Source organism: Cebus imitator, unplaced genomic scaffold (assembly GCF_001604975.1).
Source record: "Cebus imitator isolate Cc_AM_T3 unplaced genomic scaffold, Cebus_imitator-1.0 Scaffold819, whole genome shotgun sequence".
Taxonomy (NCBI): Eukaryota; Metazoa; Chordata; class Mammalia; order Primates; family Cebidae; genus Cebus; species Cebus imitator.
The window spans coordinates 177,970-191,403 of NW_016108134.1; the positions used below are offsets into that span (position 1 = coordinate 177,970).

General features: G+C 39.2%; 1 protein-coding gene and 1 pseudogene across 1 annotated transcript; both read right to left on the minus strand.

Annotated features, from left to right (window-relative positions):
- Window positions 1-682: 682 nt before the first annotated feature.
- LOC108297606 lies at window positions 683-4,765 on the minus strand (annotated as a pseudogene).
- Window positions 4,766-9,014: 4,249 nt separating this feature from the next.
- On the minus strand, window positions 9,015-9,944 carry LOC108297607 (olfactory receptor 7A10-like). The gene has a single exon (XM_037735469.1). It carries the CDS (start codon window positions 9,942-9,944, stop codon window positions 9,015-9,017), a length of 930 nt encoding a protein of 309 aa, XP_037591397.1.
- Between the last annotated feature and the right edge of the window lie 3,490 nt (window positions 9,945-13,434).

The window sequence follows — 13,434 nt, forward strand, 5'->3', positions numbered from 1 at the left end:
TAAACATTTTACTCTGTCACAGTTAAGATAATCTCTAAGTCCAGGTGAAGTCAATTGATGTATGCTAATTTGTCTATTTAGACCATGCTTGAAACATGGATTTCATAAGCAATTTTTTGTCATCTTTGTTTTAAACAAGAGATATAGTGGGCATTGTGGACATGGAGATGACTAGAGAACAGGATCTTAGTGAAGAGGACAAAATGCCAACACTGGCTATAAATACATGAGTATATTAAAGTTTTACATTATGAAGAGGAGCAGTTGAGGCAGTGATAGAGAAAAAAATGACAGACACAAACGTAGAAAACTGTGGTCTCATCTGTTCATCCATGATAAAATTATATTAATCATTTTTCCATTCTTGGTTCTTTGCACTAACGCAACTCACCAGTGTATGAGACCAACAGGAATGTCCTCCTTGTTTCTGACCTTAGTCTGGGAATAACTTTGGGGAAGTTGGGAAATGACAAAGGAGAAAACGGTTGGCTATCTGAGAGCTGAAAGCTTCTTTAAGGAAATGCATGCATTTTACAAAGCAGTTAAGATCATAGAATTGGAAAGTCCAAGAAATTAATAGGAGGAGCAATTTCTACTTCCACCATCTGACTACAAAATCACAATTTCTGGGTCCGGGGCTTAGATCTCTGGAATGACAGACCCTTCTTGAAAAGCAGCTCTTTCATTGTTTCCTTCTGAAGAATTGTGTCAGAGCCCCCTTTATGTCTTTATTCCTCAGGCTGTAGATGAAGGGGTTCAGCATGGGGGTGACCACAGTGTACATCACCGAGGCTGCAGCACTTGAATGTGAGTTGCCAGTTGCAGCAGAACTAAGGTACACACCTAGGAGTGTACCATAAAATAAGGAGACAATTAAGATGTGAGATACACAGGTGGAAAACGCCTTGTAATTCCTCTGAGCTGATGAGATTGCACGTATGGAGGAAACTATCTTAGAGTAAGAGTAAAGAATTCCTGTGAGGGGATCACCCCCCAGCAGCACAGCTGCCAAATACATCACCACATCATTAAGAAAAGTGTCAGAACAGGCAAGGTGGATGACCTGATAATGTTCGCAGAAAAAGCGGGGGATTTCCAAGTCTGTGCAGAAGGAAAGCCGCAGCACTATTAAGGTTTATAATCAGGAATTCAGGGCACTCAGGATCCAGGATGCCAGAACCAGCAGTCCACACAGTCTGGGGTTAATGGTGACTGTTTAGCGCGAGGGGTGACAGATGGCCACATACCGGTCATAGGCCATCACAGTCAGCATAAAGATGTCCAATATCGCAAAGAGTAGGCAATGGCCTATCTGGGTGATGCAGCCTGCAAAGGTGATGACTTTGCTGTGTGTCTGGGTGTTTACCAGCATCTTCAGGACAGTGGTAGACACAAAACAGATGTCTACAAAGGACAGGTTGGAGAGGAAGTACATGGGGGTATGGAGGTGGGAGTCTGAGATTGTGGCCAGGATGATGAGCAGGTTCCCGAGTACAGTGACCAGGTACATGGACAGGAACAGCCCAAAGAGGAAGGGCTGAAATTCTGGTTCCTCCGAAAGTCCCAGAAGAAGGAATTCTGAAATGTGTGTATCATTCCCTGCTTTCATCTGATTGACTTTTCTACCAAAAAGAGAAAAGAACATGACACTCACATGCATTACAAACCTACCAGAAATGCTGTTACAGATATTCTACAGTGAAGAAGCTATGGTTTTTTATTTTTTAAAGTTGATTTTTTTAATGTCGGCAGATAAAATGGTGAGTCTTTATTGTGTACACCATGATGTTTTGAAGTATGCTTACACTGTGAATGGCTAAATCTGGCCAGTGATCATTTTACATAGTCATCATGTGTGATGAGAACATTTAACATCCACTATCTTTGGATTTTTTAAAAATACAATGTATTACTAGTAACTATATTATATCACCATTGATGGTTTTATGTACATGATTACATTACCATTAGAACCATGCTGTACAATAGATCTCTTGAACAAAATCTTTCTGTCTAGCTTAATTTTGCATCCTTTGACCAACATCTCCCCAGCTTTCCCCAGCAACCCTCCCATACTCTGATAATCTCCATTCTACAATAATTCAGTCTTCCTAATTGTAATTTTGTATCCTCTGATCAGCACGTCTCCAATCCACCCGCCCAGCACCCTCAGCCTCTGGTAACCTCTATTCTACAGGAAGTTAATTGTGTGTATTTTGTGTGTGAATCTGGTGCCGACCAGAGGATCCTCTTGCCATCTTGGATTAGGAATTCCTGTCCCACTCTCAGCCTTTCCCTGAAGGCGTGTACTCTACAGTACTGATGAGAAAATCTTTCATGCATTTGAGGAATATAAAGTGAATTTTGATATGTTTCAGTCATAGTCTAGTAAATGAGTATGTGGTATTATATAACAAAAGTCTCTACAATCTAATGACAGAGAGAGAATAGAAGAAAAATTTAAATGCTATATATTATGTCAGATGGCAACAAATTCTATGATGAGGAAGAATGATGCTAAGAAAAAAAGTGTAGATGGAGAATTATTATTGTTATTATTACTTCTGAGATGGAATCTTTCTCTGTCACCCAAACTGGAGTGCAGTGGCACAATCTCAGCTCACTGCAACCTCCGCCTCGCTCTCCCAATGTGCTGGGGTTACAGGAGTGAGCCACAGCACCTGGCCTATTACATTTAACTCTCTTCACCATTATATAAAAAAATTCAAATAAGCAGGAACTTCGCCTGCTCTGTTTATCTTTGTTTTTTTTTTTTTCACTTAGGTACATGAATATGTGTAGAAGAATTACAAAAAAATTAAAGCAAAAGGAAGTTTTGAAATAAAAAGTGTCAGTGGAATAAAGCCAGAAAAATATAGTAAATTTGAAAACACTGTCTTAAGTGAATTTGAAGGAGACATTGAAAATTAACTGAAAGAAGGTATAAAATAACAGTAATTTAACATCAGAAGGGACTAGTTATTTAATTGGCAAAGACCTACACAATAAGTTATATTACATATAGTATCACTAGAATGTTCTGGTGTATGGCAGATACTCACTTGTTATTGAATGAATCAGAAATTAAGTTTTAGTGTATATATGAGCATTTAATATATGACAAGGTTATATTACAATTTAGTTGGAAAATGCTGAATTGTGGAACAAAAGCTGGTAAATGGCTATCTACCTGGAAGACAATGAAGTTTGTCCCCATCTCATAATTTACAAAGAAATTAGTGGGTTTAAACACCTTGTAAATAATACATGTTAGCTGAACATGTGGAAAACCACATAGAAATGATGTGTATGCAAAGCATGCTAAGGCAAGAAACAGAAGATTATAGACATATATTTAGGTAAATAAAATTTACAGCTTTTTGTGCTGAAAAGTATTTCCTCAAATGTCAATGAAAAATCAATAATCTGTAGAAATAATTTGAAATGGTGATAATTAGACAAATGGATATATGATAATAAACAAATCAAAATGGTGATTATATGTAGGAATCTTTGCTCAAGCCCAGTAATGGTTTAATACAAGAATCTCTATCACACCCATCAGCCTGGGGAAAAGCCTGAAGGGCAGCTGCCACATTGAGTGGGGTTGGAACTTTTCAACAGGTAGCAAATGGGGACTCCGTTGTTTCGCCAGTAGAAGTGTAAAGTTTTACAAGCTCTTGGGGAGGTAATCTAGAAGGAGATGTGAATATTAAAAACACAGATATTCATGAACTCCAAGTTTCTCAATCCAGTGCTAATGAAATTTGGGGCCAGATTATTTACTGTGGTGGGGTCTGCCCTGTGCATTGTATTATCGTTTATCAGCTTCCCTGTTCTCTACTCACCCTCCTCAAGGTGGCAGCCAAACCTGTCATTGCTCAAAATTCCACAGCGGACAAAACTACCCGCAGTGAGGATCACTGTTTTAACATGAAAATCCTACAATATTTTTATATATTTATAAAAAGTATTTTAATATAAATATTTATATACATAGTTATCTATGCCTCCACAGCTACTACTTTTTTTCTCCCTCCTTGGGAGAAAAATTTGCAAAATCCTTGGGCATATATTCTACTTTTACTGGAACCACTTTATTTCTCCCATTTCCTCATCCATGGGCCTCCGTGACCGTTACTTAACTGTCAGGAATCACCCTCTTTGCTGAGTTCAATGTTCGCTTCTCTTTTTAGCATCATAAACAATTACATGAATCAAATACTTCATCAAGCAAGCGAGCCAACAACCAAAGCAATTTCTCTTCTCTGGGCTTGGCTGGGTTGGCTCTCAGATGACTTTGAGTCCATGTTTGTGGACTGCGTTCTCCCTGATCCTTTCCTACAGTACCTACTGGGTTCTTGGACTCACCTCGTTGGGTCTTCTGAGAGGAAGGCATCCACGTGGATGTGTGACTACCTCCCCGGATGGTCAATGATGGAGACTGAAGCTTTGTCCTGAGACAGTAAGAGACAGGAAAGCATCGGTAGCTGAGTCAGATCAAGGACTCCAAAGGAAACAACCATGTCTCATTGAACCCAAGGTTGCATATGCTGAGCAACAGCAGCAGGGGAAAAATTGACAGCTTTGTAAATCTGTACAAAATTTACAGCTTTGTAAACCTGAGGCACCTTTCCTCTTGTTATTCCAACCTGATTACATCATTTTCCTTTGGGATTTTCCCCTGCACTGAAAGAAATTTTTTTCTGCATGCTCTGTTCCCAAGACACCATATTGAATCTGAGGTTAATGCAGCCTTCATTACTCCTTCTCCATGGACTTGCTTTACTTCCAGAGACCTAATCTCCTAACAACTTAAACCAACCCTAAAGGAAGGTTCTTTTCCAAAGTCTAAACTGAGGAACTTGTTTTGACTAGGTCTCTTGGGTCTCCAAGAATCTGACTTGTGATGTGAACTAAGCCCTTGATACCTCCGGAAAATTGCTGTTCCCCTCTTCAACAGGAGGTGAACTGTGTTCTTCTGATAGAAAACCGTGGGTGCTACATCCTTTGGCTTCATGATGCTTTTACCAAAACAATAAGAAATTTCAATTAGCAATAATCGCGCCTCAGCTAAACCTCATTGGGGGAAAAATAAATAAATAAATAAATAAATGTTGACTTTATTAAAAAAAAAATTTTCATACGTTTAAAACAGGTCAAGAGCTGTCATATTATTCATTTATAAAACATTTGGTTGCTGTAAGAGATATATTTGTATCTCTTTATGCAAGTTGCCTTCAGATTAGCACCTTATAAAATTATTTTAATTTTTCAAAATGTATTTATTAATTTTTTTAAATTGATGGGTACGTTGGTATGTATTTATCATATCTGAAAGAGTGTTTTGAGGTCTAGCTACAGTATGGAATGTTAAATTCAGATAATTAATATATACTTTACCTCACATCATATTCATTTTGGGAACACTTAACATCCCTTAGTATTTTTCCATGATACAATATGTTATCATTAAGTATGAAGTATTCATGTTGTACTCTGTATCTTATGAGTTTATTCCTTCTAACTGCAATTTAGTATCCTTTGAAAAACATCTCCCCACCCCTCCTTCCACAACTGTCCCAGCTTCTGGTAGTCACTATTCTATTCTCTAATTTTATGAGATCAATTCCTCATGTGAGTGATGTCAAGTGGTATTTGTCTTTCTGTGTCTGGCTTATTTCACTTATCACGATGTCCTTCAGGTTCATTCGTTTTGTTAGAAATCACAGGATTTCCTTCTTGTATATGACTGAATATTTTTCCATTGTGTAGATGTACCACATTTAAAATTCCATTCATCCGTTGATGGACACTTAGCCTAATTTCATGTCTTGGTTATTGTGAATGGTGCTGCAGTAAATGTGAGTGTGCAGATATCTCTTTGATATACTGTTGTCATATACTTTGGATAAATACCAGTAGTAGCATTGCTGAATCATGTTCTAGTTCTATCTTTACTTTTTTTAGGAACCTCTATACTGTTTTTCATAATGGTTGTACTCATTTACATTCCACTAACAATATACAATATTTTATCTTTCTCCACATTCTTGCCAGCCATTGTTAGTATTCTTTCTGGGTATTTTTTTTTTTTTTGGATGGAGTTTCGCTCTTGTCGCTCAGGCTGGAGTGCAGTGGTGCAATCTTGGCTCACTGAAACCTCCACCTCATGGGTTCAAGTGATTCTCCAGCCTCAGCCTCTGGAGTAGCTGGGATTATTATTCTTTTCCTGTCTTTTTGATAATAGCCATTCTAATGAGATGAGGTGGTATCTCATTGTGCCTTTGATGTGCATTTTCTTGGTGATTAGTGATTTTGAGCACTTTTCATGTATTTTTGGCTATTTGTATGTTTTATTTTAAAAAATGTTTCCTCAGGTCTTTTGCCCATTTATTATTATTTTTTTTTGCTTGAGTTTTTATTTGTTTCTTGCTATTGAGTTTTTCATATATTCTGAATGGTCCCTTTTTGGATATATAGTTTGGAAATATTTTCTCCCATTCTGAAGCTTGTTTCTTCAATCTGTCAGTAATTTTATTTGCTGTGCACAAGCTTTTTAGTTAGATGTCACCCCATTTGTCTATTTGTATTTTTGTTATCTGTGCTTTTGAGGTCTCATTCAAACATCATTGCCTACACCAATTTCATGAAGGATTTCCCATTACAGTAGCAAAGACATGGAATCAACCTGAATGTCCATCAATGGTAGACTGAATAAAGAAGATGTAGTACATATACATCATGGAATACTATAGAGTCATCAAAAGGAGTGAGACCTTGTCCTTTTGCAGCAATGTGGTTGGAGCTGGAGGCCATAATACTAAGCAAACTAATGTAGGAACAGAAAACCAAATACCACATGTTGTCATTTACAAGAGGGAGCTAAATAATGAGAACACATGGACACAAAGAGGGGAACAACAGACACTAGGGCCTCCTGGAGAGTGGAGGGTGGTAGGAGGGTGAGGATAAAAAAAAACCCATCAGATATGCTTAACTGGGTGAGAAAATACTCCATACGCCAAACCCTCACCACATACAATTTGCTTATATAGGAAACCTGTACACGTACCACTGAATCTAAAATAAAAGTTAAAAAAATTGTCCCTACTGTTCAACATTCAAGAACTAACTACGTTTGGACAGTCCTATGGTGAATATTTTTGTCCTATCCAGGATATATATGTCCTAATTCCCAATGAGAAAACAATATAGACTCTGATATGATTTTTTTAAAAGCATGACTTTAAACCATTTATTATTGGGATGTTTTGTTATGCAGGATTAGATTACTGATACAATAATCAAAGCAACATAACTCAAGATATTGAGAATATTCTTTTTTTTAGGTGTCAGATCCTTTTGTAAGTTTTATATTGGGTTCAGTGTATTCAGAATATTCTGCTGGCTCACATATTTTGGTGCTTTTTCTGATATTTAAAGGCAGGGATCTTAATTATATGGATATTTATATTTACTTCAGATAACTGTATCATAAGGAGACTACTTTTAGATTCCTTCTAGGTAACCAGGAGAGTTGGGCAGGACCCATATATTTTTGCTGAAACAAATTGCAGTCTTGAATCACAAGTCTCTAATATTATATGCAATACTGGGAAGAAGTTCAAGCTCTTGTGTGAGTCATCATTTGCTCATGAAGACTGAAGAGAGTTTGGAGTATAAAAGAGACAAAGCAAGTGATAATACACACATTCTTCACTTACCTCCAGTTTAATGCTATGACACAATTTTCTAAAGGAAGGGATATTTTTAGAACAATGCAAGAAATCACATTTGTAGCACTGGAAACTTTTTATCAGAAACAGTAAGATGATGCAATCAAAAAATACAGATCATGACACCAAATCTTTAACTAAATGAACAAACCTCTGTACGGACAACAGGCTTCCACACTTTAATGAGTAGATGTACACTGTATTAGTCTGTTTTCATGCTGCTGATAAAGACATGCCTAAGAATGGGTAATTTATAAAGAAAAAGAGGTTTAATGGACTCACAGTTCCACATAGCTGGGGAGGCCTCACAATCATGGCAGAAGGCAAAAGGCATGTCTTACATGGTGGCAGGCAAGAGAGAATGTGAGGGGAACTCCTCTTTATAAAACCATCAGATCTCATGAGACTTACTCACTATCATGTGAACAACAGGGGAAAACCCCACTGCCAAGATTCAATAACCTCCCACTGGGCCCCTCCCATGGCACGTGGAAATTATAGGAGCTACAATTCAAGATGAGATTTGGGTGGAGACACAAACTATACCTACACCATCAAAAACAAATCTTCCATGGTAATCATTGCATGACTGAAAATTTTAGTCTGTTATATTTAAGGTCATCTCTGAATCTGAGGCCATATGAAGTCAACAGATTAATGCAAATGTGTCTTTTTGTGTAGACTACACTAGGAACATGCATTTCATATGTAATGTTTGCCTTCCTTCTCTTTACCAGGGCATATAGTAGGCAGTGTGTACACTGAGCTGGATAGAGCGCAGGATGCTAATGAGGATAATAGAATGCTGTGACAATCTATGAACACACTAGCATGGTAAAGTTTACATGGTCAGGAGGAGCAGTCAAGGTAATGACAGAGAAAGAAATGAGGGACTCAGATGTGAAAAACTGTGGTCTCAGATATTCATCTACAATGTAATTATGCTAATGACCGTACAGTAGCCAACTGCAATTGATTTTTAGGATGGATACAACTCTAGTGTATTAAACAAATAGGAATCTCCAAGAGGTTTTTTACTCTAGTTTGGAAATAACTGGGAAATTAGAACAATGACAAAGAAAAAACCGGCTGGATATCAGAATAGAAAGCTTTCTAAAGAAATAGCATAAAACTTACACAGCACTCAAGAACAAGGAAATTGAAATTGAAGAGAAGCAGGACTTTTTCCTTCTGTGATCTGATTCGTGAATCACAATGTCTAAGTCTGAAGGTTAGAGCTTTGAAATCACATGCACTTCTGGAAAGATGCTCCTTTTATTTCTTCCTTCTGAAGAATTGTCTTAGAGCCTCCTTTATGTCTTTATTCCTCAGGCTGTAGATGAAGGGGTTCAGCATGGGGGTGACCACAGTGTACATCACTGAGGCTGCTGCACTTGAGAGTGAGTTGTGGGTTGCAGCAGAACTCAGGTACACCCCTAGGCCCGTACAATAAAATAAGGAGACAACTGAGAGGTGAGATGCACAGGTGGAAAATGCCTTGTACTTCCCCTCAGCTGATGAGATTGCACGTACAGCGGAAGCTATCTTTGAGTAAGAGTACAGGATCCCAGCGAGGGGACCACCGCCCAGCAGCACAGCTGACAAATACATCACCAGGTTGTTAAGAAAGGTGTCAGAACAGGCAATGTGGATTATCTGATCAAGTTCACAGAAAAAGTGGGGGATTTTCACGCCTGTACAAAAGAGCAGTGGTAATGCCATTAAGCTTTCTGTCAAGGAATGCAGGGCACTCATGATCCAGGACACCAGAACCAGCAGTCCACAGAGCTGAGGGTTCATGATGACTGAGTAGTGCAGGGGGTGACAGATGGCCACAAACCGGTCATAGGCCATCACGGTCAGGAGTAAGCCATCCAACCCTATAAAGAGTATGGAAAAGTACAACTGGGTGACACAGCCTGCATAGGTGATGACTTTGCTGTGTGTCTGGATGTTTGACAGTGTCTTTGGAACCGTGGTGGAGGTAACACAGATGTCTACAAAGGACAGGTTGGAGAGGAAGAAGTACATGGGGGTGTGGAGGTGGGAATCAGAGCTGATGGCCAGGATGATGAGCAGGTTTCCAAGCACAGTTGTCAGATACATGGAGAGGAAGAGTCCAAAGATAATGGGCTGCAATTCTGGTTCCTCTGAAAGTCCCAGAAGAAGAAATCCTAAAATCCTTGTATCATTCATGGGTTCCATGTGGTTTAGGTGACTACTAGTCAGAGAAAGAGAACATGACTAAGTTTCACTCAAAAGGGCATCACTCGCATTGCTGAAAGGCAACCATTTATATTTTGCAGTCAAGATATTCATTTCTGTATTTTGTGTATGGAACTTGTCTCAATTTCTGTGCTCTTCAGAGCTGTCTCTGATTCAAAATTCCTGTGCTATGCTCAACGTTTCCCTAAGAGGTTGTGTATTGTTTAATGAGAAATTCTTTCATGCCCTTGAGTAATATTGATTGTGTGCTGACTATGCTCCAGGAACTGTCTAGCTAATGAGTGTAGGGTGCTGAGAAACTGATGTTCTTACTATCCAATGATGGAGAAAGACCATGAGCTGATAAAGACATCATCATCTGACGTGTTAGATGGTGCTTAGAAGGAAATGAAAGCACATCAAAAGAGAATGGTTAGGGGCTGCTATTTTTTATGGGTGTCCAGGCAAGACCAGCAGACCAGGTGACATTTCAACAGAGACCTCAAGGAAGAATGGGTGGGAGCTGGAGGATATGTGAGGAAGTCTGTGCCTGGCGGAGGGAGTGACTAGGGCAAAGACCTGAGGGAGGTTCTTGTTTCAGATAATGAAGGCTCAAATAGGAGCCAGTGCAGTGAGGGGGATGAGAAGGAGGGAGAGTGATGAGAGGTGGTGTCAGGGTGTTGAGGAACCAGGTGGTCTCGCTGCTGCTGCTGAAACTTCAAGACACTGACAGCCCCATCTCCCCAAGTGGTTCCTAGCCCTCTATTAATGTGGCCCCCAAGAATGTAAACAGGGCAGCAAATTCCAGGCTGTAAGCTTCCCATGGATGTGTAAACGTGGGGCTCCATTTTACATCATCATTTTGTGTCTTGGATTTAACAAAATATATAAAATCTGCTGCATAACAAAAGAGATGAATGATAGGCATGATAGACACAGGTGGTTGATGAGAGACTGTGATGAAAAAAGCTTCCCTGTTTCTGGCAACATTTCAACCCTGCTTATATACCCCAATGCCCAGAATAATTAATAATTAATACAAAGTGATACCTTTATAGTGTCAAGATGTCTTACAGATTAAATACCCTAAGAGAAAAGGGGAAATGGGAGTAAACCCACAGTTCACAAAAGGAATCACACAAAGTCCAGTAAAAGTGTGTGGGGGGGTGTTTAAGATGCAATTGTAAAATATTTGTGTAAATTATAGTAAATGCAAAACAGTGTATGTGAAAAAACTTTGCACGGCTCTTTCTTTTTCCTAAATGAATGGTTATCACTGGTGATAAGATGAGGCTGTTTTCCTTCCACCTCTCATTTTTCCCGTCTGTCACTCAAATGTCTCCATCTCACCTTTCCAGTCCCAATTCTCCGGCCTCATTTCAGGCCCTTGTCATCTCTCCCAGGCTGGCACCTCTCCATGCCAATATTCTCATCGATTCAGAGAAATCTATCTTTCAAAGCTGGTCATTGAATGTTCCAGCTTGTACATGTTTGTAAATGCAAAACATCTGTCATCAGAAAAAAATTTATAATTTTGCATCTGCTCTGTACCTGCTGTTGGACTTGGAAAAGCCTACAAAGTCATTCTAAATTATTTAAAAGTTTTTATAAATACATAATAATTGCGTGTATTTATGGGCTACATGTGATACTTTGATGCAAGCATACAATGCATAATCAATCTGGGTATCGTAATTACATATTTATGGGGTGCACGTGATATTTTGATACAAGCATACAATGCATAATGATCAAATCTGGGTAAGTGGCATACCTGCCCCGTCAAACATTCATCATTTCTTTGTGTTGGAAACACTCTATATCTTCTCTTCTATCTGTTTAGAAATATATAATAAATTATTGTTAAGTATAGTCATCCTATTGTGCTGTGGAACAGTAGATCTTATTCCTTCCAACTAACTGTAGTTTTGTGCCCATAAGCAACTGGCTTTCATCCTTCCCTCTGCACTACCCTTTCCAGCCTCTGGTAACTGCCATTCTATTCACTACCTCCAAGAGATCCTGATTTTGGGCTGCCATGTAAATGTTTTCTGTGCCTGGCTTATTTCACTCAACATGATGACCTCTACTTCCACCCATTTTGCTAATAATGACAGAATTTATAAATGCTGATATCTTTCCCTATAGAGTGGCATGGCATTGTCCATCCTCCTGATGTGGTCCACAGAGTTAATCAATATATGTACAAAGTGCTTTGCATGGTTCCTTCCTATTAGTAAATGAATGGTTATCCCTGGTGATGAGATGAGGCTGATTTTTCCCGTCTGTCACTCAAATGTCTCCATCCCTTTCTCACCTTTCCGGTCCCGATTCTCTGACCTCATTTCAGTTCCTTGTCATCTTTCCCAGGCTGGCACCCCTCCATGCCAATATTCTTGTTAATTCAGAGAAATCAATCTTTCAAAGCTGGTCATTGAATATTCCAGCTTAATCCCTCCACCCCCACCGTATGACTTCCCACCGGAGAATGAAAGTAAAATTCTGCGCCTGCAAAGACAAGGCTTCACCCTCTGTGATACCTTCACACACCCTCCCCTCTCCCACATAGATGTCCCAAAAATTGAAATTGACTTCAGCTTCACTAGAAGCAGAGCTTTAATGTTCAATGATCCACTTGGCAGAATCCTAATCTAATTTTTATTCCTTTGCCTATGCCATATTTATTTGAAAATATTTCTTTGGTTTGCACTCACCTCCCTATGTTTGAGTCCCACCCCCTGGGTCTATCTGTAATCTTCACCATTGTCTCTGTTTAGAAAACTCTATCCATTCTTTCAGGACTCCCCAGAGTCACTTCCGTTGTGAACCATCTAAAAAAATTCCCACAGTTAAATGACATTTCCTTTATGCACTTAATTCATGAGTAGGGATTATCACTGTGTCAATTTTATTTCATTCCATATAATTTTCCCCAACTAGACTGTGGGCACCTGAGTGAGTGACATGATCATGTTACATGCAATTCCTCACCACCCCACATTTAGTGCAGTTGGTGACAGTAGCCAAATAAATATACACTGTATGAACAAATGAGAGAATATGGTGTCTCAGAATTTTCTGACAATGAGGAAAAGAAAAAAAGCCAGAAAAGAAGGCTTACATAGAAAGCCTTAGAAAAAAAGAAGCCTTAAAATGGTAAAATAGGTGTGGAGGGCATAGTACTGGAATGTTGTTCATAATCTTGGATCAGGACCCATTAGAAGGTCAGAGTGTGGTTTGAAAGAATTAAATAGAATAGGGCCAGGCATGGTGGCTCACACCTGTAATCCCAGCACTTTGGGAGGCTGAGGCAGGTGGATCACGAGGTTACGAGATTGAGACCATCCTCACCAACATCGTGAAACCCGGTTTCTATAAAAAATACAACAATTAGATAGGCGTGGTGGTGCGGGCTTGTATTCCCAGCTACTTTTGGGAGGGTGAGGCAGGAGAATGGCTTGAACCCAGGAGGCGGAGGTTGCAGTGAGCC